General features: G+C 45.6%; 2 protein-coding genes across 5 annotated transcripts; both read left to right on the forward strand.

The window, feature by feature from the left end:
• Positions 1–17536: 17536 nt before the first annotated feature.
• On the forward strand, positions 17537–20903 carry LOC135243230 (lipopolysaccharide-induced tumor necrosis factor-alpha factor-like). 4 transcript variants are annotated; one of them, XM_064314901.1, is made up of 5 exons: positions 17537–17703; positions 18330–18466; positions 18810–18884; positions 19596–19761; positions 20048–20903. In XM_064314901.1, exons 2-5 carry the CDS (start codon positions 18346–18348, stop codon positions 20151–20153), a joined length of 468 nt encoding a protein of 155 aa, XP_064170971.1. In that variant the 5' UTR covers positions 17537–17703; positions 18330–18345; the 3' UTR covers positions 20154–20903. The 4 variants fall into 4 exon arrangements, with proteins under 4 accessions (XP_064170971.1, XP_064170973.1, XP_064170974.1 ...); XM_064314903.1 differs by having other exon boundaries at positions 19617–19761; XM_064314902.1 differs by having other exon boundaries at positions 17538–17703; positions 18336–18466.
• Positions 20904–21012: 109 nt separating this feature from the next.
• Positions 21013–25780, forward strand: LOC135243229 (zinc finger protein 782-like). Its single transcript, XM_064314900.1, has 4 exons — positions 21013–21836; positions 21991–22112; positions 22746–22854; positions 23173–25780. Exons 1-4 carry the CDS (start codon positions 21587–21589, stop codon positions 24138–24140), a joined length of 1449 nt encoding a protein of 482 aa, XP_064170970.1. The 5' UTR covers positions 21013–21586; the 3' UTR covers positions 24141–25780.
• The last annotated feature ends 688 nt before the right edge of the window (positions 25781–26468 follow it).

Raw genomic sequence — 26468 nt, forward strand, 5'->3', positions numbered from 1 at the left:
GTGGTGCGTTAAATATGATGCTTTACGTGCAATAAACACGGTAGACTATGCAAGGAGTGTAATTTTTGTGTACTTAGTGTCAGTGCCATTAAAACTAATATGGTCTGACCAAGCCCTGAGATAAAGCTCACAGGGGAGTCTGTTTCGTTGGTCTCTTGCTCTTGAAAGGTTGTCATAAAATGTAAGAACTTTTGTGGAACGCAATCGTCCAACCTCTCACCTGGGTAATTGGGAGACTTCTGCTTCTCTCAAGGCCTAACTGTGAGGTAAAGGCAAATTATACTTTTAAAAATTAAATTTAATAAATAGATATTGCCATGGTTGGCAAAAAAAACGCCTTGAAGAGTAGGTTTTTTGGAATGTTTTTTTTTCTTCAAAATTTCAAGCCAGTGTTCCAGAACTCCATTACTTGTACTGAATTGTGACATCAGAATTAGAGGGTGATGTTAGAGACTGTTCAGATAAGGATATAGAATATACATATATCACATATTTTTGATCTTACACCTGAAAAGGTTAAATGATAGGGAGTGAAAGGACAGCTGTGATTGGAAGGGACTGTATATGTCAGTGACAATGACAGTTTTATGACGATTAACACACCCACAATAGCAGGGAATCAGGGCCACTGAAACATAGTGGCAATGACATGGCAATGCTTGCACTAAGGCCACTGACTCGATTGTAAATATTTACCTCTGACTCTAGTTGTTTGTGTGCGGTTTTTATATACGGGTTCAAATACTTACGTAGTGTCAGTGATGTTTTATCCTCATATATCATCTATCATGAAAAACCTGGTAGATGACACCCCAAATAACCTCCATCCACACACACACACACACACACACACACACACAAACAGTCACAACCAGCTTGTTCTGATTTATGTCCCTTCACAAAGTGATTTAAAAACTGATAGCGTGCATTATGCAAGAATTATATGAGTCACCTGGGATAATGCGGACTAAACAACATGAAAAATTGTTTTCACAAAGACCATTACTGCAGACAGCCAGTGGCATATTACAGGAGATCTTTCAGCGACTTAGATCTTTTCTTCTTGCCACCTTGATCCAAAATCAACTGGGCCTGCTCAGCATTTTCATACATGCCACACAGCATGATAGGTTGTTAACGGCTTAATTGTGTAATGTGGTACACCTGTATGGAGGCATCTGCATTTGTTATTTCTCCACTCATTTATTCAGGTTTTCCCTCTAATTTGTCACCCATCTGTATATTACTTTGTTGCTTTGTTCTCATGAAATGGCTTTTGGAGTTCCCTTACAGACATGAAAAGGACGAGATAAAAGCATTAGCCAGGGAAAGAGAGAGAGAGAGAAAGAGATAATGAGTGGGAGTAATACCATAGAAATACATGGAAGGCTTTCAGTGACGATAGGAAAACTGATAGAGGCCAATAATATCCATTTCAACAAATCACAGAGAGCTCTGTGCTTCTCACTTTCAGCCAATCACAGAGTGCTCTGCACTTCTTGTGTTCAGCCAATCACCGAAAGCTCTGTGCTTCTCTGTTCTCACAGAGAACTCCGTGTTTAAGATTGTTACTCGGGGGTGTGGCTTAACCCATTTTCACATTTTGTGTTCTGGCTGGTGTTCAGGAAAAGGGCAAAGGGCAACGGTCAAATTGGAGAAAACAGAATGTATCCGGCTTCCAATCCTGCTTAATACTGCTGTCAACTGCAGAGTGTGGTTTAGCGTTGCCGCAGTTAACAAATCAGGCTTTACTGGGCATGATTCCCAGGCAGGAATTCTGTAGAAATGTGTAATATGTAAGCATTGCAAGTTAGTTTTCTGACAGATACGTCAATACCATGCTTTCAAATCCACACAGAGTATGTAAGTCTGACTGCCCGATCTTTATCAGATCGCAGGCGGAACAACAGCACCATCACAATCGCCAGTCTGCACATCTCTTCAGGTTGTATATTCATCCCAGGGCCATAAAAAGGGCATTTAATGCCCTTGTGCCATCAGCTGAAACAAAATGGCTGCATTGTCATGGGTTTCCTTCTCCCACAGCTGAGGCCTGCCGTCAGGTCCTGTTAGGTATCTGTATCTTTTTACGCTCAATTAGAAGAGCATACAAAATGGCTTCAGGAGGCAGAAATGATGCTGTTGCTGACTCATCTGCAAAAATATTGTGTGAACCTGTCTGGAAAAAAGGCCATAAAAATGAACCACTTGGTGCAATGTGCGTGCGTACGTGCGTAAGAGCGTGCATGCGGTGGTTCATGCTGGCAAAGTATCATCTACTGTGTTTACTTCCCCTATTGAAAGGCAATCAACTCCCTTAATGTGTGCCTGTTTCAAAAGGCAAATGTATACTCCACCACAGTGGATAATCTAAAGGATGCTTTCAGTCCTACTTTATGAAAATTAATAATTTCTAACAGAGTATACTGATAGCTATAATACTAAACTATAATGAAAATATACAATTATAATGCTATAAATGATAACAACTGTTTTTTTTTTGTAATGTCATCTCATTAATATTTTTTGTATTTTTAACCTCTTGACGTAATCTTGCTCAACACGCTACTAAGGCCGAAACGTTGATGAGGCAATACCTGCCTCTTTGTACAAAGACCTTGACCTGGTCAGCACCCCAATAACACTGGCTGTATGACCTCTGAAGCTGGTAGCCACGGCCTTAACAGTACCACAAAAAAAACCTGTTCTTTTTTTGTTTTTTTTTGTCCTGTTCGCGGAGTGTTAGGTCAATGAAGGCGCCTTGGAACTCAAGGGATGCCCAGGACTCTCTTTGCTGGAGGCGTTACCATGGCAACTGGTCTCCAGCCAGGAGAAAATTTCAAGCACAAAGGAATTCAGCATCAGCACAGCAACATTAACCTTGATGGAGCCTTAATGGCGGTCATGTGATCACCTCCTGTGATATGAGATGCGTATCATTTTATTATCATTTTTTTTTTTTTGGGTGAACTCAAACATCTCACAGGTATGCACATGGAAAGTTTGTCTAGAGGAAAATCTACCAGTCTGATAGCAGTAGACTAAACCGATTCTTTTGTTTAACTCCGTAGACCCACAAGTACACCCTATCATTCGATGACAGACGTGTTCAGTCCATGCTTTTGACTGAAATAGTTTTTTGAATGATTTATTTTGAGGATACAGGGAAAAATGATTAATCACTGAAACACACAAATAATAATGGAGAACTAAGTAGGGTCACTGTGACAGCTGAGCGGCTGCTGAAAGCGCTTTGTGTTGAGGCTTGCTGTTCTGCGCTCCACGCCGCAGCCCTCCTGAGACGCGCTCCTTCCAGCGAGGGCCAGCGAGGGGCGCCTGTTTGCATTCCAGAGCAGCGACATCGAGAGACACACCCGTTCGGCCTGCGCTGGTGTTTGGGAACACACGCCCCGTTAACTGGGTAATTAGTTTACTTCATAGATACATATAGAGACTTTGAGACGCCCCCACAGAGATTGACCAACAACAAAAAAAAAAAGGCTTGTCTTTTTCAACATTGTGCTGCTGCACCCAGGTTTGAACTTTATGCAGAGCTCCAGACATGAAACCAGCGTCCTGTGCAGTGTGGGCCGCCATTATGCGTTTTGATTTGAAATCACCAGGGAATGGGGCTCACGTTTGTGTGGCACTAACTGGCATGTTACCGTGAAACGGCAACCTTGTTTTATCAGCTGATCTGTTGATAAGGCTTATCCAGTGTCTCTTGTCTCCTGTCTATTCTGCAACCATCTGCTTACCGTAATAAATGCTGCAGTTGCTGGGCATCTTGTGTCCTTGCTTTCCCTGTGCTGCCCTTGTGAAAAAGAAATAAATGAACAGTTACATTTTGAGCATTTAGCAGATGCTCTTAACAGAGACTACTTTCTTTTACATACGCTTAAACAGCCAAATGTTTACTGGAGCAATTCACGTTGAGTATCTTGGTCAATGATGTATCCATAAGGTAATTCCAAATGTGTGGGACCAAATATGTATATATACAGTATCATGACACTGTTTCAGTTGTGTTAACAACTTAGTTTTGTATCTATCCTGGCGTTCATCTACCATTATTATGTGTACTGTTTTCTAACGATCTGGGCAGTGGCCTCTGCTAAATGTTGGATGCTAATGTAAATGTTTATTTTTACGTGTGACGCCCAAACTCTAAAAAAAACTCTGGAATGAAGAACTGCAAGAAGTGACTTAGTGTTTTAGCTCACGTGGAGGAAGGGGTAGTATGTTTTCATGTTCTTGTGTGCGTCTGTACTCTGGAAAGCTGAATTCCAGACAGGCTGAAGCCTTTCCAGACCTGCAGCTGAAACGTGTTTGAAAACTGCCTTGCAGTGACCTAAAAAGGAAGAAACAAGTAGCATTTATGCAGCATTCCCCAGGGAGATGCAGAACCTATGGCATATTATATTTTGAAAGTGTTTGAAATATGGCACTTTTTTCTGACCCAACATAAGTCAAAACTGAATTTAAAAAAGTGAATAGTTTCAGAGAAACATGCTCATGGCCATGGGTATGACTTCAGCATTAGTCTCAGTTCAGCATAAGGTGAAAGATGACTGAAACCCGAGTATCCTTGCCTAATGTACATTTTGTTTTAAGTTAAGAAGAGGTGGGCCGAGCTCTCAGCCGTGAGGAACTCCCGATGCCACCAGGTGCGTCAGATCTACATCTACCGTACCTACAGAGCTGGCTGTTTACCGCTATGAACAAAACCTTGAGAGGGCTGTAGTGTTAACCCCTGTGGTATTTCTCAAAGTTTCAACAGAATTGTTTGACAAATTGAACGAAACAGTAGATAGCGCAAACGGTCAGCGGGATGAGAAAAAGAAATGCGCCAAAGTCAGCAAACAGGAGATGAATGGCAGCTACTCTGACCGGGGGCAGCTACTCTGACCGGGGGCAGCTCCGGCACCGGGCTTTGCCCGGATGGAGGGGGGCACAGGCGGTTCATTAGAAACCTCATCTCACAGCAGAGGCTAATTAGGGATTGGCCCCGTGGTTCTGAAGTGAGTCTGGAGTGGATTTCCTTTCCCTTTATTTAGCAGGGCACAGAGCAGCGTACGCATGCCATCTCCCCGCCAGTGCGTCGCCAGCCAACTGCTTCCACTGGGTGAGGGCGTCTGCTGAACGCTAAATGCAATTTAAGAGGCAAGAACAACCGTGACTGATTGCAATGACCACAAACTGATTGCTGTCATTATGATTTGATGCAAGCCATTCTTAATCCGGCAGGAAATTTTTTTTTTTTTTATAATTAGATTTTTATGATTTGATGTCTCAATAAACGATACATTTTTTACAATTGTGATGGCATGCCTAGAAAATCTATTTGATGCATCGAAGCATAAAGATTGCATTTGGTTCAGAATTTGGAAGCATATCATTAATATATTGTTTGGCTTGACATAAATATGACAATGTTTTCTGCTAATGTGTTGAAAGTAGAACTAATTGGCTTCTGAGATGTACACAGAGCACAGTGGATGGCTATGTTCCATCAGTCAGCCCCCTTTCCTCTTGAGCGTCTAACATCATTCTAGGCTGGCAACAGTGTTGAGCTACAGGAGTGGATTGGAAAGTTAAGTTCGACTAAAATAATGTTTCTAGACTGCCGCCTTGCACATGCTTTATGGAGGGAGATCATATGGAGATCAGGGAACAGTTTCAACTCATTTAAAAATAAATAAATAAATAAATAAATAGTGCAATGCGGAATGTCATGAACTGTCACCAGAATTGCATAAAACTCAATTTGTTTGAACAATAATTCTTAGATTAGTTTTTTCTTGGTGCTCTGGTTTAAAAAAAATGTATACAGCACTGTATGATGAGTCATCAGTGTGTTTGGGTCAGAGGTCAGATGTCATAGGTAAAGGGTGCCCCTAATGGTGGATGTGATAGATCACAATGTTCAAATTGCTGAAGATTCCAAAAACTGGCTCACCTCCAGCATTTAATCAAGGTAAATGGTCTAGATGTTAATTAGCCATTTCTCAATATTCATTGGCATACATTACGATCTGAGATTCATTTCATTTAGTACCTACTATACATGTCTAATTAACTGCAATGGTCTGCCCAACAGCAATTGTGAATCAAAAGACGATTTAGTTGGTCAAATGCTGACTTCAACATAACCGTATTGTGATTTCTTGGAATACGCAGTCATTTATGAGACTAATTAAGTGCCAGAAGGTTTGTTGAGAATTGCCAGACAAAACCTTGGCTCCTCTTTGTGCACAAAGCCTCCTTGTGATTTTGTGTCTATTGTCAGTGGCAATCAATCAGTCTTCCGTGAGCCAGCGGTTAAATTGATTATTTCTTGGCTTGTTCGTTGCTCCCAACGGACATTCCCAGTGGTTTTTCTCCTCTAAGCAGTGTTTTGAGCACCTATTGCTTTTTTAGTTGAGTCACCAAGTGTAACTCAACACACTGATCTGGGCTGATCAGACAGGGGAGCCGATTAGAATAGCTGTCCTATGTGAACAGTGCGGTTGAATTCTGACAGAAATACTGCTCTAAGTATCTGCTATTAGAAAATGTTTCTAGTGGGTGGGATCCAGTGAAAGACAAAGTCATTGTTGTTCCCTTTTGCACAACAATGTCCATGTCTATGATGGATGCTTTTATGCATTTATGCAATTAGCTACTGCACTTAAAAGAGTTTCCTGATTAAAATGTAAGAGCAGACACTGGTTGCTATCATTTCTCTTGATTTCGGCTTTCATGCTGTCTGAGGGCAAGTTATACCAAGATGAATACAAAGTAACTGAACTGAATTACATTTTTTTTGTTATTTCACAGACGGTCTTTTTTCACAGCAACATGCACAGCTTGCAGTCTTGTTTACGCATAATCAATTTACACGGCTGGTTATTTACCTGAAAGCAAGGTTACGCACCTTGGTCACGCGAAAAACAGCATTACCAGAGCTGGGAATCAGACATGCACTCTCAAAATCGCAAACCTAGTTCCCTAAAAATTCTGCTTCCCACCGCCCTCTGGTGACCTCTGGGCGTGGTCTCCCACCGTGGTCAGTGAACATGGAGGCGTTTTTAGTTCATTGACTGACAGCTTTTGAGGGAGGAGATGCCAGGGGATGCGTGCCTGTACCCTCTCCTGGTTGGTAGAGAAAGCTGGCACAGTCTGCAGGAGAGATCTGAGCTGGTTGCCTGTACCCTCTCCAGGCTGGCAGAGAAAGCTGGCACAGTCTGCAGGAGAGATCTGAGCTGGTTCCTGCTGCCCGCGTGCAGTTCCTGTGCTGTTGAATCCAGAGCAGGACAGCGCCATCCTCATCTAATCCATGAAAGCAGTTTGTGGTTGCCTGGATTAGCTGACAGATTTTCTGGCAAAAAAAGCCCTACATCTTGTGGACGAGAGATCTGAGAGAGAGAGAGAAGGGGGGGGGAGGTTTGGGAGAGAGTAAGAGAGGGGAGAAAGAGATGGAGAGACAAAAATGAGAGAGAAAGAGCGAGAGAGGGGAAGAGACAGACAGAGATTGAGAGAGAGACGGGGGGACATGCAGGGGACACGGTGCATGAAGGCTGTGGGGGGGACTGATTACACTCGGAAGCCATGCCCTGCTTCATCAAAGTCCATTTGAAAACTCTGTCTGATCACGGGGACCTACACAATCCATTAACGAACAGAAGGTCAAGCTGCACCTTCTTGCTGCGGTTGGAACAGGAGCCACCCATACGCAAAGCACTGAAGCACTGCCTTGCGAGGGAGAGGTGAGGGGAAATGTGGTGGCGGCATGGCCTGGTCGCCGTGGCCAACCACTCAAATCCCACTTAAATCCAGAAAAAGGGACGGAGGGAAAGGAAGATTAAAAACATTCACATGGCTCTTCCTCGTCTGCCCGCCTGTTCCCCTGGAGAAACATCCGCTCCCCTGCCTGGAGAGGCTGCGTTCCTCCTGCTTTCCCATTAGATGGCTGTGCCACAGGGGAGCCCCGGGTCAGTGTGTGGGTATGGGGGTACACCCTCCGTAGCCCAGCCAAGGCGCACAGGCTTTCGAGCGCCAGCGGGACGGAGGGAGGGAGAGGGGGATGAAATAAGAGGTAGCGTGCGGTCTTCACAACAGGCCGCACCGGGAGCTTTCTCTCCACGATGCAGTCGGCGATCAGTGCAATTCTATTTTGTTTGTACGCCCCGCTTTTTACTGGGGCTCTGCCACAAAGACGCTTTACAGAAACGGGAAATACGAAAAATTGGGCAAGACTGAACCTGAACCCCCAAAAATCTGGCAGGTGAGGTTAAAACCTGTGTTCCCCACTCGAAGGGGCTTCATTCCCATCAAACGCGAATGGCAGTTGAGCAGGGCTGGCTCTGTGCATAGGCCACATAGGCAGTCGCCTAGGGCGCCGTCTGTATCGGGGAGCGGCAACCGTCTGGGCGGGAGGGGGGGCGGGGAAGGGGGGGGGGCTCCAAATGAAAGAAAGAAATGCAGAAGAAATGGGAAATGGTACGGCACGTTGCGTTCACAATAGCCTGTGAAACCCGCCCCCAGTCCAGGATCGCTACCAAGGCCACCCCCCTCCCCCAGTCTACGATCGCTCCCTAGACCCAACGCCAGCCCCCTCCCTAGTCACATCGCTCCTAGACCAACGCACCCTCCCCATTGTCTCCCTACACCCAACGCCAGCCCCCTCCCCAGTCTACGATCGCTCCTACCCACCACCCCCCTCCCCCATCTACACCTAGTACACCACGCCACCCTCACCCATCTACAGCTCCTACCCAACACACCTCTTAGTCTAGATCGTCCTCACCCTCCACCTGAAACACCAAACTGAACATTATTAAATTGCATTCTTTGAACTGTTCAGTCTCTCATTTTGTTGCTATAAATTCTCTAGTGTCTTGAAACACATTATATAATAGTAAAGTGCCAGATTGACAAAAGCTACATTCCATTTCAATGTCCCGCAGGCTGAACTAACCAGTAAACAGTACATGATGCAACTTTACCACTATTTAGAAAATTACCTTAGCCAGAGCGGCATTCAAAAAACTATGCATTTTCCACAACGTATCCATTTATGCACCATTTATACAACTCAGGTTGTACCTTGCTGAACTGAGTACCCTTGGTGAAGGGTTCCTTATGTCCTACACGTCCTGTCCGCACTTGATAGGTCAGTAACTGGTAGAAGTTTGGGAAATTGGGGACCTTGCCCTGCTTGCCGTGTTTACCAACATGCCCCCAGCGTACATCGATCAGCCCGATTCCCTGCTTGCTCTGCCTACGTCAAGCGTGACCAAACCCCTGCAAGCTACTTAGCAGAGCGCTCCCTTTATATTATGGAGGGGGTGGGGGGGGTCAGGGGTCAATGTTTTCCGCTGCAGACCCTCCACGCCCGTCCCAGCGGGGTCCGTTACGGGGGCAGGGGGGCGCTCGGGGGGGGTGGAGAGGAGCCGTTTAGACCACTCTCCCCGCTGGGGCTGTGGAGTGACCCTGAAACCCTGTCGCTGCAGGGGGGGGGGGGTCCACTTCACTTCACACGCTGTATTTTAGGACCAGCTTCAACAATATCCATCTGGGATTTGATCCCATAATTTGCTTTTTTTGCTCTTCTGTGGCATTTCTAAACACCCCCCATCGATTTATCTCAAAGTTTGGGAATGCCCAGGGGGCGTCCACGGGCACGTCTTATTGCTGAGACATCCGCCGACAGCGGGGGACAGGCGCACCCCTCCTCTCCGAAGAGCCCATCCTCGCCGTCCGACCGCGCGCTGGAAGGCCACCGCCGAGAGCTGCTCTTGCAGACATACATCTGAGACTGGACTGCGACCGCACGATCCCGCTGACCGAAACCTGCCCCGTCCCCTGACCACGGCAGAGACGGTTGAGAGCTGTGGTCTAACGGCAGCGCTGGCACGGTCAGGATTAGCCTGTTTTTTTTTGAAGCACTTCAAATGCTGGCTACAGTGAAGAACCACCTACCCCACCAATGTACCCCCTGTGCCGCACCAAGCTGCGCGAATGCTCCCAACATAGCGAAGGTGGAGGGACTCAAGCGGATAGGAATTTGAAGCCAGACTGTTTCTTAGGCACTGCTGCTCCCTGATTCCCCGCTTCGGAGACCGGAGCGAAGCCAAATGATTTTAAAAAATGGCCCATAAAGAAATCTCCAGGGCGTCCTGGGCAGATGGGGCTTTCAGCTGTCTGTGTGCTGATGCAGAACAGGTGTGTATCTGTCTATAAGTGTGTGTGTGTGTGTGTGTGTGTGTGTGCGTGCGCTTGCGTGTGTCTGGACTTGTGTGCACTGTATGTGTGCATGTGCGTCATGCATGTGTGTGTCTGTGAAGTGTGCCCATATCCCAGAACACCACAGCTGTGAGTGACTTAAACAGGACTACCACCGTAACGGCTAAAAAGCACAACTATGTGTGGTTCCCTCCACACTGACTGACCCTCACCACACATAGTACCCTCCCCAACCCCCCCCTCCCATCCCCCCCCCATCTGAGGTAATGAAAACCTTCCCCTCTCTACCAGAAGGGCGGCGCCATGTCCGCTTCCCGCAAGGCCACTTTATCTCGGAAAAAAACTCACATTATGAGGACATATTGGATTACCGCCGCCTAATCTCTTTCGCCATATGTCCGGTGTTCATAGCGCTGGTGCGTCCAGCGCACGGCCCCGCCGGGGGCGCGGGGGATAAATCACGCCTCGCCAGCGGCCGTGCGTCCCATCTGCCGCCCTAATCGACCTCCGCAACATCTGCCCGTCTCCCCCGTCATTAAATATACTCCAAGTCTCTCTGACGCAGGAGATGCCCTCCTGTATGGCAGTTCTTTTGTTTCTTCGTTTTTTTTGTTGTTTCTTCTTCACGCGCTCGGAAAGGAAGATGGGGTCGTCTTCTCGGGTGCCGGCGTAGCTGTGTATGTCGCTCCGGGTATCTAAAATGTCTAAAATGTAAATGCAATGCAATTATCATAATTATCATAATCAACCATACAAGGTGAATGCAGTGCATTATGGGGGTGGGGGGGGGAGCAACATCAGGATCCATTTAAGCAGCTTTGTGGAGATGCGGCCTCTCCGAAGCATGCTCTCTCGCACCTGTGGCCCCCGACCAAACCGCGGAGGGAGCGAACGTTAATTTCGGCAGAGTGACGTCAGTGGAAATGGCGATTAGGTCGCCCGCGGTAGAGGCAGCGGTATCCGTTCTCGACGGGTCCCGCAGAGCGGAACTAGCACCGATAACAATCTCACGGCTGAATCGGTGTGGATCGTCACTCAGTCCGCTCGGCCGGGCCGCTGCGCGCCACGCTGATACGCAGCGATTCGCCACAGCGCCTGGGCGCCGCGTCGACGGCAATCGCATCGCGAGCGAAACGTCTAGAATCCTCGAAACCAGCAGACAGCAGCCGCCGAAATAGCGTTCGTCTGAGAAGTCTAGGGAGTCCAGGAATAATCGATATAAGCGGGAAAAAAAAAGCACTGCTACCCTCTCAGATTGAGTCCCGATGGAGTTTATAGCCGACCCCCATCACTGCAGTCGGTGGCCTTTTCTGTATGCTCCAGCACGCCGCGCCATCGGGGCGAGAGTTCGTCTCCGGGAACGGAATTTGTTTTCTGGAAGAGGGTTGGCGATCGTTCCGGGCGACCAGGCTCCCTGGCCACGGAGGGCCTCGATCCGTCGTCCCTGGAGCTAGGCTACACGTTTTTGATGAGGGAAAAAATCATGTTGTACATTTCCACGCAAACAGATAACAGAGGCAACAATAATGATTTTTAAAAAATCACGCTGCTTCACCCAAACGTATTTTAATGTGACTGCGAAACCGAGCTAGGCCAATAACGTCAAGTTTCAAATCTTCATGTGTTTGTGTGTGTGTGTGTGTGTGTTTTTTTGTGTGTGTGTTTGTGTGTGTGTGTGTTTTTGTGTGTATGTTTGTGTGTGTGTGTGTGTGTGTGTGTGTGTGTTTTTGTGTGTATGTGTGTGTCTGTATGTGTGTGCGGCAGAGAGAGAGAGAGTTGTGTTTATGGCTGTGTTCCGTGGACACTGTCCGTTCAGCACCCCAGGTGTTCCCTCTGCCTGTGAGGGCTGCAGGACCATGGACAGTGTCACGCCCCCATTCAGAGAGGTGGTCTGCTGTGGCAATAACCCCCCCCCCCCAGCCCAAATAATGAGCTGCCACTGCCACCCCCCCACATCAGCCCATCCCCCTGATCAGTCTGATATGCTGTGTGTGCATGAGAGTGCGCACGCAATCCAAAGCCCTGCCCTTTCCGCTCCTCCTGTTCAGCTGAGGCCTTCCATCTTTCACTGCTCTCTCTCTCTCTCTCTCTCTCTCTATCGCTCTCTCTCTCTCTCTCTCTCTCTTTCACACACTCACGCCTCCACTCTTACTTGCACACTTTCACTCTGTCCCCTGTTTGCCCAGTCACGGTCACACTCACCCACACCCTCCCAGTTGTCATTCATTTACATTAGTCACTTAGCAGACACTCATCCAGAGCACAGTACAGTACCGGCGAAGATCAGCGTTATTCTCAAGAATACAAGAAAAAAAAAAACTCATTTATAATATAAGCGTACAGTTAGCCAGACAAACTGACAGTTTGTATTGTAACATGAATTCTATCATGTACTCATTCTCTTGCTGTCGCTTTATCTCAACCCGCTCCCTGCACATTCACTCACTCGCTCTCTCGCTCACTGGCGGGGTCATTTTATCATTTTCTCTCGTGTGGGTCTGAGAGGGGTTTCACTTTACAGTTTTGTTGTGTCGGGAGCTTGAGGGCACCGACGGAGGATTGCGTTTTAAATTTCACTCTGGCACCGACGCAGTCCTTGTTCAGGCGGATCATTGCAAATGCATGGAAACCTAACTTCGCTTAATTTGTAGCGACAGCAGATGCTCTCGAAGCGATCGTGGGAAACTGACAGACACTTTAGATCGGCGTTCCTCTCCCTGATTAGATTCTCTTCCTGATGGACCACCGTTTGTGCTGCTTCTAGCTCTAACTGGGCTGATTGCAGGTTTTGTCTTATAAAATCAAGGTGTATTTTATTGAACTACAGTATTAATCAAAATCTGTGGCTCTTTTGCCAAGCTCTTCTCTTTTCTTATATAGAAAACATATAAAGTCCAAACCTGCGAAGCAGACGCGTTTATCAGACTTCAAAATATTTCCCTAAAATGCATCTCACTAATAGCCTCATTGTGAAAATGTATTTCGTGCTCTAGTTGAAATTTACACAGGCGATTTTATCATTGGGAAAATAGTGGAGGGGTTCAGAGAAACGTGTTTCCATTGAATGCAATCATTTTACACGGTCTGTCTCTCCCTCATACATTCCTAGATTTACATTCTGATTCAGGCTATTCTTTGCTGGCATGACAATATATTGTGCCATGTTGCCAAAGCGTGTAATTGAAAATATTGTCAAAAAAATAAAATAATAGCATGACAAAATTAGCAGCAACCTGCATGGTGAGTAATTATAATTAAATTGATAACAAAATAGAAATATCTCCCCACCCCACTCCCTCTTGGTCTTGTGGAATGCCACTGCATTGATTGTCATAAAGGGAACACACAGGAAACAAAAATAAGTGAAACGTACAGGGAACACAAAGGCCATTTTTCTTCCCGGCTTGGACTTTTGTGGGCCCAGGGACAAGCAGCAAGGTCAGAGGGGCCCGTCAGGGCGTTCTTCCCACAGTCCCCTCAATGCACGTACACACACAACTACATACACACATACATGCACAACTACATACACACATACATACACACATATACACATTAATGCGCACATACATGCACACATACATACACACATGCACACATTAATGCGCACATACATGCACACATACGTGCACACACATACACACATTAATGCGCACATACATGCACACATACATACACACATACACACATTAATGCGCACATACATGCACACATACGTGCAAACACATACACACATAAATGCACACATACGTGCGACACACCATTGATCACACATAATGCCACACATCACACACACAAAATCCACACATACATGCTTAACACAAAGTTATACTCACAATAATGCACGGTCATACGCACAGACAAACAGGCTTGCACACATACTTGCATGTGCACACACACACACAGATTTACGTGAATACACACCCACACAAATACACACCTACTCATGCACTCGCAAGAATATACGCTCACAATCTTACGTATATGCTCACACGCACACACGCTCACAAGCATGCGCACATGTAAACATACACACATACACAGATTCACACAAATGCATACTCATGTAAATACACAGTCACTCACACACACGCACACGCACACATACACACACACGAACACGCAACGCACACCCATGCAAGCAGATGTTCAGAGCACATGGAAGCATTTCCTCTCTTGACAAGCACATAGGGGGCTGGCTGATTTTGTTTATGTGAGCTTTATGATCAGGGCGAAATGGAAGCCTCGGGATGGGGGTTCTTCAGAGCCTCCTGTATGATGTCACAGCTCTACCCAGGAGGACACTGGGGGAGGATGGCAATGAGTGCAATTCTCTCTCAGCAGAATTTTCTCTAAATTCACCCCCCCCCCCCTGCCCAACTTTATCCATCCGTCTCCTGATATCAGTGTAACCCCACGAATGCTAGTGGATTTGTAATTTTACACATCTGTACTGTCAATGGCTGTCAAGCACCTACAGCAGTGAGGTGTGATGTCATCTCCTGGGGTCCTGGTGCTGAGGAAGGCCATCATTCACACCGAGCCAAGGTCAGTAATAAACCTGAAAGTGCCCCAGTAATTAGAGCCTGTCTGAAGTGCTACACATTCAGCGGTCACTCACTCACTCACTCATTCACTCACTAACTCACTCACTCATTCACTAACTCACTCACTCACTCACTCACTCACTCACTCACTCACTCACTCACTCATTCACTAACTCACTCACTCACTCACTCACTCATCCAGGCATTACTATGGATGGGTCCTTCTTTGTAGAAAGGGGAAAGTGTGGTACTTATGCAAACGGAACTGAAATTTAAGGTGCAGTTGTTCATCCTATACTGCTTATGAGAGTGTCCAAAGAAAAAGTAGCAATGACAATTAAAAAAAAAATCTTTTTGCTAAATTTGGAATTGTGAACTTGTAACTGCTACTTTATGCTGTGAAGTCCACCAAGAACTGCAGGAGAAAGCTTGCTCCCATTGGTGGAGAACAGTGCCTCTCACTGATGAGAACTCGTACCCTGTCGGTACCTGCTGTGTCATTGGGAGAACCTACAGTAGTGATCACCTACTGTAGGCTCCGCAAATGACACTGTAAGTAATGTGAAGTAGTGATTAACTAATTAGTTAATGAAACAGAGGCTTCGACCTGTGGATATGGGGCCCGTTTTTGTGCTTGTGATAAACACCTTTGTGCCCGCTGAGACATTCAGGAGTTCCCAGTAATGCGGTCTCTGATACTACAGAACTATTTGTCTTTGCATTGTTAAACCTTCAGGGTTGTGCTGAAGACTGGGACTCATAAACATTCACGTGCTGCGACATTAACTGCCAGTTTCCCTCCGGTTTTAACCTGTATTCAGATGAGAGCCCTTTTTATTTAACGGTCGATCATGTCCTCTTTTTTTTTATATGGCCGTTGAGAGGAAGTAGCCTGGTTTCCCACCGAATAGAGGAACAAATGTGTGCGTGCGCGTGCGCGTGCATGCGCGTGAGCTCGCTCATACTTGTAACTGTGTACAGTAAACTGATCCGTACAAACACATGCATCCGGTCATTTTAACAGCAGTTACAACCCCGCCCCCCCCCCCCGCCCCCCCCCCCCCCCCCCCCCCCACCCCCCCTTGTGGGCAGGGTGTTGAAAGTTGAGAGGATGCAGGGTGACGCACGCAGAGAACGGAGGCAATCGTAGCCCAGCGGCACATATTTACGCACAGACACCGCTGCCAGAATCACCCCACTTCTGCGTGTGCTCTTCCTTAAGGACTGTTCCACCTCCTTATCCTACCTGTTGGACTCTTTCTGCTCTCTGCCAGGTGAATTCCGGTGAGCTGACACTCCAGCCCTTACCTCAGGTTTGACTGGCTGGCAGAAAGCCTTTCGACGTCCAGTCGCCCTGAAGCATTGAGCAGGACGAGAGCAGAAAGGGCGGGAAAATGAGGTTCGATGCGCTCCGTAATCGAAAGGCACCCTCGCCTCGTTCAGGCGAAAACGCATCACCGGTCACTGTCATGTCACAGACATTGAATATCATTTCCCGCTCACTTGAAAGAGCTGGAAAAAAAAAAAAACACAGACATGTCTGGAGAAAGAGTTTAATGTGATTGGATGGAAGGAGAGAGATAGATAAGAAGCAGTAACTGGGAGAATATGGGCTGTTGTAAAGGGATCATAATACAGGGAAAACACAATTAATTTACCCGTTCCTCTCCTGCCCTCTAGTGGATAAAGCAGGCAATTATCCTTCATTCTGAGATGATCCACTGCGCAGTCAAAGCAAGTCAGTGGTGTGGCCCAGTGGTTAATTCTGTGCATCTCTCTTATGGGTAATTAACAAGAATCCCTGGTTCCCCCACCTTTCTTTTGATTTTTATTTTTTTTCACAAAGGAGTGGCAGGTACACTGAAAATGTGAAAATGAAATACGGTGACAGAGCAGATGGGATGTTCAAATTGTCGATGTACTCAATCACACACACCCAGCCCTGCACATTTTAACTGTATTTGTGAGGACCAAGTTATGGTGAGGGGATCCTGGCTCTACTCCCCACTTTGCAACTGCCTGAATTGTATGATCAGTCCAATGACATATCTGGACCCTTGCCGACCTTATTTAGTCTTTATTTATTACTTGAGAGTTACAAGGACACATAATGTGATTATTGTAATCCATTCTGTGACATTTATACTGCTCAAATTATTCTTTTGTTGTCTCCAACTGGGGAAAATTGTTTGTACTGCAGAGCAGGAACAAATGTGTGCAAGCGTGCGTGTGTGGGTATCCATGTTTATAACTTCCTATTTCCTGGAAAACCCTTCTGTTTCTTTAGTACAATCCTACACTCCCCACACATGATATAGCATGATATATTTCCAGAAAAGTTTCTCATCCAGGTCCGTTTATTAATTTGTTTGTTTGTCCAGGGGAAGTTCTAAGATGGCTGCTGCACAAACAATAGGTGTGGGCAACAGAACAGGAAGTGGCACATTGCAGTAATAACTAAGCTGAAGTGAAATGTAGACAAAACAGTGATTTGATCAGCACACAACCAACCAATTTAGACACATTTGGCTCCTTATTCTTGATAAGGGAATAACTTTAAAAACATTATCGTATCACAGATATGGAGCCTAAGAAATATAACAAGAGCTACAGGTCTAGTAACAGAATAGACAGGCTCAGTGAATGGCAGTTTACCATGTTCTGTCAGTCAGATGTGTTTGAACCAATCGGATGCATTTGTTGGTCTCCGCAGCAATGTAGGATATTGGCCCCTCATATCGCTGCAAAGCTCCTCCCATGTTCACACTCTCTCTTCCGTGCATTGCTTGGGTTACTAAACAGGAACTTTAAAACTTCCTCCTTCTGTTCGTCTTTTGGGTCTGTCAGTCTCTCAGTCTCTGTTTTGGGTATCCAGGCACCTCCTGAATCTCGCACAGCCTCTCCCCACTCCTCAGGAGCACACAGACAGGTGAGTCTGCCTCTGTGTACACAAACAGATCATTTTATAGATAGATAGATAGATAAAACACTCTCTGCGTATCCCTGACTGGGAATGTCTTCCGTGAAAACTTAAGAGGAAATCCGTCTTCCTGAAGCGTGTTTTACCTTGTCTGATGGAGTGTGAGGATAAGGAATGAGCATGTGTGTGTGTGTGTGTGTGTGTGTATTTGTGTGCACGGTTCTGCGTGGTTGCATGGTTGTGTGCATCAAGGGGCTCTGACGCTCTATTTGACGTGGCCGGAAGAAAAGGGCAAGCACAGAGCACGGCTGAGGCTCCTTCACGCAGATTTCTCAAATAGAGGAAGTTGGTGTTTCAGAGCTCGAGCTGTGCTTCCTCCATTAAAATAAGAAGGATCCGGTGTCGTTGCGTCGAGAGAGAAGAAATGCATCCTCCAGCTGATGCGGTGTTGCGAATGTCAGCTGCGTACACAGTCGGGCAGGGACACCACGGCGCTGATGCAGTCCTGTGCCTGGCAGGGTAGTTGCCATTATCAGGCACGTGGGCGTGTCGACACAGATACGGACGTCCTTTTTCTCGCCTGCTTTTGCATTAAGCGCTGTGGCTGTGTGCTCAAGCTCAGCTGGTTCTGAAAGTTTCAGATCAATCACCATGGAGAAGGGCCAGGGACCCCCCCAGGACGTACCCCCACCGTACACAGGGCCTCCGGCCAACTACAGGGGCACGGAGTCGGCCCCCCAGCCAGGTTTCTCAGTACCCCCCTACCAGGGAGGTAAGTGACTCCCCTTCCCTCTAACGCTGACACGGATAGATGGCATTGCGGCAAGTCTTGGCCTGGCAGTGGAAATCTTCTGGTTGAATGGGCACTCGCACCAGGGTTGTGTTAGGTGACCAGCCCAAGGTTTAAAAGTGTGCTTCTTTTTACAGTAGGCGTCTGAGACCAGAATCTGCATGCCAAGTGAGATAGAAATGCACAGAAGAATTGAGCTGGAAAGTTTCCGTGTTGTTTCTCTCTCAGTCTCTCTGTGTTCGGGATTTCGGTCTCAGACGTCACGTGAGCCAGCCGTGAGACGACCTTTCAGACAAACGTCTTTTTCTCTGTTTTTTTTTTCAAGCTCCGAATCCCGTCATGTACCCGCCACCGACCCAGGGCATGGGGGCGGCAGGGGTAATCTCCTTCCCCCCAGCTGGTGAGTCACCAGTGCCCTACCACCTCACCCCACCTTAACCCTACCCCCCCTCCCGGTTACATCGCCGCACACACCCTCATGTGAAGCATGTCGTCTCACTGAAGCATCAGACAGAAGCCATGTTTCCATGTGGTGTCATACCGCTATATTCATGGCTGTTGAGTTGCGGTGGGGCAGGACGGGAGCCATATTCACTTGATTCACGCGATTGGAGGACCGATTTGAATGCGCGCATCGGTTGGACGTGGTCCTCGCTCGCAGTGAGCCGCTTAATCACCGTTTAATTGCATCGGTGAATCGCCTCGCCGAATGATATTCGTGAGGAAGACTGACTTTCGGGGTAAGCTATCGCTCACAGTGCCCACCTACAGTACATCTCTTAAGCGGGACCTGTTCTTTTTACATTGCCGTGCCCTGGAGTAAAACAACAAACGTGTTTCCAGCACGACGGAGTGCTGCGCTGGTGAAATCTGCATGTCGCAGTAGGGTAAACCGCTGACGATCACAGCTACAATGTGCTGTCTATCACTGGCGTATGTTATGAACCAATCAAAGACTTCTTCTTTTTCAAGAAGTTATGCGGTCGCTTCAAATCAGCAGGCCACTTAACATGTGATAAATGTACCCATTATAGTATTTCATAGTGCCATCAATGCTGTATGCCTGCAATGGTGAAATCAGTACAGTGCCCTGTTATAAAACACTGCGAAGCTGGTCTATGTGTCCCCACAGGGTCCCAGGTGCATCTTATATCTGGCCTGTCAGATCTGCCCAGCCAGACCCAGTGCCCATTCTGCCAGACGCTGGTTGTCTCACGCACCATCCCCCAGCCAGGCCTGCTGACCTGGCTCATCTGTGGCTCCCTGGCCCTCGTCGGGTATACAAACTCATATTGTTACTTTTTTTTTTTTAAGGTTAAAATTAATTTAAAATACAGCATCTCCCAAGGCTCTCTAAGACTTTTACGGCCAACAACTGCCATCCCTGATCTGTAGCACTGTTCATTATATCTGTAGGCTTGAGAGCAGTGATTCTATAGTATTGTGCTGACTTCTTTTATAAAGGTAGATAACTAATAAAAGCACCGGCGTGTGTGTGTGTGTGTGTGTGTGTGTGTACTGGTTAATCTGAGTGTTGCTCGGTTTCTTCTGTTTCTCCCACAGGTGCTGGCCTTGCTGTCTTATCCCTTTTTGTGTAGACGGGTGCCAGGATGTGGAACACCGCTGCTCCAACTGCAACAACCTTCTCTTTGTGTACAAGCGCCTCTGATCTGCCCTGAGAGAGACAGAGAGAAAGAGAGAGAGAGAGAGATCAACTGGGAACCGCTTTACCTTCTGAAACTGTCTCCTTGATAGCCCATTTGGCTGCTTCTTTGTATAATTGGAAGCCCCACAATTAAAAAAAAATTTTAATGGCTTGAATTGGTTACTTCTGTTGATCGCTGCCGTGATCTGAAAGTATTTATTTCAATAGAGGGTTTTACACTCTGTAATATGTTCAGCTGTTGCACTGATTGTATGAAATTACCATGGCAATGACTGGAGAATGTAATTTCAGTGTGAAACTATTATAATAATTTTTTTCTGTTAGTTTCAGACTTTTATATTATTTTATGTTGGAGATTCCTGAACTGCAAATTTGCTCATTCAGTTAGTAAAGACTTGTCAAATGTGTTTCTAATCAACAAAAGTCAAGCATGTTGTTCATAATGTTCTAATTGTTTATCTGATCTTATAAGAAATAAGATATCTTCATAATCTTACACACCTCCTTCTTTCCTGTATTTCCTTAAATGTGCCAAGGTTACGTAGGTATTATTTTTCCCAAAACTTTGTCAATAGGCATCATGTTTAACGGTACCTGCATACCTTTACCTTTTACCTGGTTCTCAATTGTATTTATGTGTGGTTCCTCTAACTATTTCTGTGTGATTTTGGAGATCCCTGAAATGGATGTGAGAAAGGCATTGTCCTGTTCTGCACCTCATCTTTTAAATTAAAATTTGATTAAATCACGCTACTGGAGAGACTGTTTAAATTCGTTTCAAATGTAATCAATATGGTATTATAGATTAAACATGCTAAAACATCTGTTTTCTTGCTGAAAAAGTACGGGTTTATAGAGTATGAACTGAGGACCAACTAGCATAAAGTTTAAAAACGCACACCACCAGGGGGCACACATGCTAAACTAACTTTTTGGCCGAATTCCGGATAAAACAAACAGTTTTAATACACACATCCACATTACTGTACTTCAATAAAAAAGCAACATGTTCGAATTTCAATTTGATATGGAAATTGAAATTAGAATTATAAAACTGTCGACAGAAGTATTACATACTACGTTTGAATCACTAGCTATCGACTGTACTTCCATATTACTTTAAAAGTAGATAGCTGTAAATCTGGAGATATTTCTTATTTTTTTGGTGTTCTGTCGTTGCATAACAATGTATTTAGCGATTTTTTTTGCCCCCTATGGCCCCTTGTCGTTGCAGCTGCCTTTCAAAACTGCTCCTCTTTATTGTATCCCATAATGCTCTTTTCAGGAAATACATTCTATGGTGTACCATCATTTTTTGAAGAGTATCGCTGATTTCTCAGGCTTCACAATATCACAGAGCCGTCTTCCACGCTCTTTCTCAATATCTATATTATAACGTCTCCTCTTCTAAAACTGATGTGAAATCGTCTGTTAAAATGTCGTACTCCATTACGTTGCAGACGCAGTTGATCGACATTATGGAGGTGTTGGCCAAAGCGGCGGTGGCTGATATTTGCAAGCTTTTCGACGCCGAGTCCGCGGTATTGCGGTCGGAAATGTCTCTGAGTCAGTACGAAAACAAAGCACTGAAGAGAAAATTACTGCACATGGAGAGAGAGTTGATGACCGTACGGGCTATAAAAACGTCGGGAAAGGCAAGCTCCACCGAAGCCGACGTTGAACGAGGTATACAGTAGTTCATGCTAGCTCAGCATGCTAGTTTGAACATTTTGTTTCGATTAAATAATAGTGAACGTTATCTGTGCAGATGAAATGCATGAAAATTCCGCATAAAAGTGGTGAGTTAATCTAGTCTTCATCTCTTGCCCTCAAATTATAGGGGTGGAATATTCCTCCACTTTAAGTGTCTTGGAGAAAGAGCCTCACATGCACTTGTGGAAAGATGGAGTGCCCGTCGTGCATGACGCTGATGTTGACAGCTCCCTGCAGTCAGTCACCGAGGTCTGTCTGCGGAGACCACTGAGGTCTCAATGCGACAAGCAATCCCATGCCATGTTATTCATATTTAATGTTCAAATATTTAATGTCAAAGTAGCTATATATTATAGGTGGCTGAGCAAGTTTCGGTATTGTGTGGCTTTTTTACAGAATGGTGTATGAGTGATTGCCCCTGTGCACTGTGACTTTTTGTCTGCTTTTCTAAGTTTTCATTATGTTGGCATCTCGTGGTTTCTTTAATTCACTTTTACTGTTTAAAGCAAACAACGGTTGGGACTGGCTTACATTTTTCACCTGATATGAAAACTTTTTCAACATTCATAAACATTACATTACATTACATTTATTTGGCAGACGCTTTTATCCAAAGCGACGTACAAAAAGTATATACTCATGTGTATCTGGGTACGTACTGTATGATCAGACACCTGACGATACCCAGTCCTAGCCTTCCGTGCTGAAGACTGGGCCCCAGCTACGGGAGGTAATTGACTGACTCCTCTCAATTTATTTTTAAGAACGATGATGGGATTTAGCACATGGATAGTGAGATGGTGTGTGTGTGTGTGTGTGTTATTTTTGAAGACTAGGAGATGGGACCTGTTGAAAATAACTCTCTTTTCACACTTATTGCAGTTCGCAGAATCGATGGAGGAGAGGACTGATTTTTTTCTTGTAAAAGAGGAGAAATTTGAAGACTTTGGGAACAGTGACTCACAGAGTGGGACAGAGTTTGGCATGGAGAGTAAGTGCAGTCTGAAGATGGCTGAGTTAAATATTTGGGTGAATTGGTGTTTATGGAATGTTTTCTCTACATTTGATTGCCGGTTGTTTCTGTAAATAGTTTTTTTTTTTTTTTTCCTCCCCCATAAGAAGTTTTACCCCCTTTAAACACGTGAAACATAATAGTTAGTTTAAAATTTTTTCAAAGCTGCAACTTAAAGAAAATCAAAGCACATTGAGGAATAAGTAGTAGCAGCTGGACGTTTCGTTGTTAAACTGCTATTCGGGGGAGCCATTTCCCCCCGGCCTCTTGTTTGTTAACACCTGCTTCTCCTGACAGAGGTTTTGGAATGTGAGGCTCAAACCGGGGAGGGGCCTCGTCGCCGGGAGGCGGAGCCTGGCGCACACCCCGCCCTCCTTTCGGGAGCTGAGCAGGAGCTGGATTCGTATCCCGGGGCCGCGGGGACGGCGGGAGGCGAGGACCCCTGTGGGTTTTTCCTCTGCGGAGAGAGCCTCGGTGCGGCGAAGGAGGCCGGGCCCTGCGGGGCGGACGGCGCAGGAAACCAGTTCATCTGCACGTACTGCGGGAAGAGCTGCGTCTGCTTCAGCCAGTTCCAGAGGCACGTGCAGACTCACCTGGACGGGAGACCGCACGCCTGCGCCGAGCGCGGGGACGGAATCCCCCAGAAGAGCGGCGACGTTCGTCAGGACGTCCCGGCCGCGGAGAGATCCCCGGGAAAGGGAAATTTTGCGTGCGTTTATTGTGGGAAGGGTTTCTCTAAAAAGCAGTGTCTCGACGTGCACCAGCGGATTCACACGGGAGAGAAACCGTACCAGTGTTCCGAGTGCGGCCGGAGGTTCTCCAAGAAGTGCAACCTCAGTTTTCACCAGCGCACTCACACGGGAGAGAAACCGTTCAGGTGCCCCAAGTGCGGGAAGACTTTCTCCCAGAAATCCAACCTGAAGAGACACGAAGACAAGCACGTTCAGACTGCCCAGAGGGCCCTTAAAAAGAGCCGCTGCAGCTGCAGGCATTGTGGGAAGGTTTGCGTTTCTCCGTCGCACCTTGAAATACACCTGCGCACTCACACGGGGGAGAAACCGTACCAGTGCTCCGAGTGTGGGAAGAGCTTCGCCAAGAAGTGCAACCTCAATTTCCACCAGCGCACTCACACGGGAGAGAAACCGTTCAGCTGCGCCATGTGTGGGAAGTGCTTCTCGCAGAAGTTCAATTTGAAACGACACGAAAGCGTTCACATCATCGGGAACTCCTCTAGAGAAGAGTTTGTTCAGTTCAGTGCACTGTAGGGGGGGATTCCAGTGGGATCACAGGAGAAAAACCCCCAGCTGTGTGCAGAGCCCTTACGCATGGGGGCCTCTTCATCCAAATTCAACCGGGATTTAGGCGTTTTACCAGCTTATTTTTCCGGTTTTCTCCTAATTTCCTTCAGGCAGTCTTTGTGTATTTAAATGAATAAAACAGAATTTTAGACATGGTATAACAGATACAGGGGTCTAAAGATGTTCCAAAATGGTTGCTACTTTGGGGAGTTAACACAAATATGAATGTACTTCCTATGAAAATTAGATTATTAAAGGTCCAGGGTACTACATTTTAATTGTGGTTATATTTCCCAGAATTGATTGTCGTCTTAATATTTTTTTCAATTATTTAATCCAGTTATAACCATTAAATTGTAATAAACAGCTTTAGATTATTGTGACCTGTTCAGCGGGAAAGTGGGTGCGTATCCTGCACTCATTAACATTAATATCCGTAAGACAGTCCTATGTAAACCGTTCCTCAGCTAGACAGTTGATATGTGGACCAGGTCATCATCCTTATAGAATTCCTTCATGGTTAAAATCTATTTATTCTTAATCCTGGTTGTGCACCATGTGTTCATGCAATACACTTTTTGGGCACAGGGCCCTTCCCTGACATTTCTGAACTATAAGCCATAGAGAATAGAGAATTGAGGTTCTCTTCCATCCTCTAAACAGTTATACATTAAAAAGCTTTGTGTTTTTTAAAAACAGGACAGTAGTTTGCAACAATGTGTGTTTTTCTGTGTGAGCTCTGAACCAGAACAGCGATCTCTGGTGGCCAAAGACTATATTACAGGTAGACATAATCAAGGTTGGGTGTTTGTCACGGAAATATTAGCTGAAGTTGCGGGGCAGTCATGGCTAATTTTTTGAAAATCACGTAAAAATTAAAAGTTGAAGAAATCATGGAGTTTAAAAAAATAATAATTTATTGAATTAATATCTCATGCTCAGTGCAGCCGTGGCAAACAGTTGACATGCGCCGCTTTAGCAACAATAGCAAGTGCTTCAAAAAAATCTACAGACAGTTGCCAGCTGCTATCGCTGTACGAGTTAAATACATTGATAGGCTATTTTCCGTGGAATGTAAATATTATTTATGATGGAATCAGATTTCACATACTCAGAATGGGAATGATTTTCCTGCTTGTATTCTGTATATGGTCATGTGAAATGCAAGATGGACAGTAACTGAGTGCTCATGAGTAAAATAATGGATTTACAATCACTGCCTATGCCTTGTTCAGCCTGTGCAGGGTGGGTACTTTTAAGGGCATTCATTCCTTGGGCAAAATAATGTTCCATGTTCTTTTCAGAAAACCTGGGAATTGACTTAGAATAAACTGCGTCTTTGATATTTAACAGATGTTATCACTACTTTTTAACTTTTATGTTTGTACTTTCTGATGTGCAATGACATTGATTGAGAAATGATTTCATGCATAATTTGCGCTCCAGAAGGTGGTATTTCAAGGTATTTTATGGCTTTCCACGCTGTGGAGTGTAGTCTTAAAACATTTGTGTTAAAAATAATCACACTTTAACAATGGTGAAACTTTTATCTACTGTTGTGATCAGGCTGAACTTTGTATTTAAATTAAATTCATTTAGAAAAAAGACCTTCCTTTCTGACTTCTTTCTCCAAAAAATGATGTTACCAGTTAATACAATAGGAATAGCGGAATTTTTTTTAATATTCTTTTTTTTTTTTACCTTTTTCTCCCCAATTTGGAATGCCCAATCACTTTCACGCCACACAGCTCATTGGAGCCTGTGTTATTTTGTGAGAGTATAGATGAGCAAGTGTTCTTAGAATTTTTTTTTAGCTGGAAGCAGAGCTTGAAACAATAATGCAGTAATGACATTTGACCACAAGAGGGGGGGTCACAACTTTTACTACTCCAAAGAGCTACCTGTAATGTAGGAAAAACACTAGTGTGTTGGCCTGATTCACATAAGCAGTGGTGTCAGTCCTGGCCAGCGCCATTCCCAGAATACAGTAGGTGCAGATGCAGCTAGTGATGGTAACGTTACGTCTGTGTCAATCATGCCATCTTTCTCTCTTCTTCCTTCCTATTCCCCCGTGTGTACTGTCCCGTTTTCCTCGTTTCAGTGTGTGAGTGAATCTGATGGTGAGTGACACGTCTCGTCTCAGTGTGAAGGGCATTAGCTCCGTTTGTAAAACCGCTGCCTACCTGTGGTCTCCTGCACGCCAAAATTCACACTTGCCATAATCTGTTTGGGCAAACTTGTCTGGCTTCCTGAGTGACTGCCACATTCAGTTCAAGTCTCTCACTCACACTGGCA

This window comes from Anguilla rostrata, chromosome 17 (assembly GCF_018555375.3).
Source record: "Anguilla rostrata isolate EN2019 chromosome 17, ASM1855537v3, whole genome shotgun sequence".
Classification (NCBI taxonomy): domain Eukaryota; kingdom Metazoa; phylum Chordata; class Actinopteri; order Anguilliformes; family Anguillidae; genus Anguilla; species Anguilla rostrata.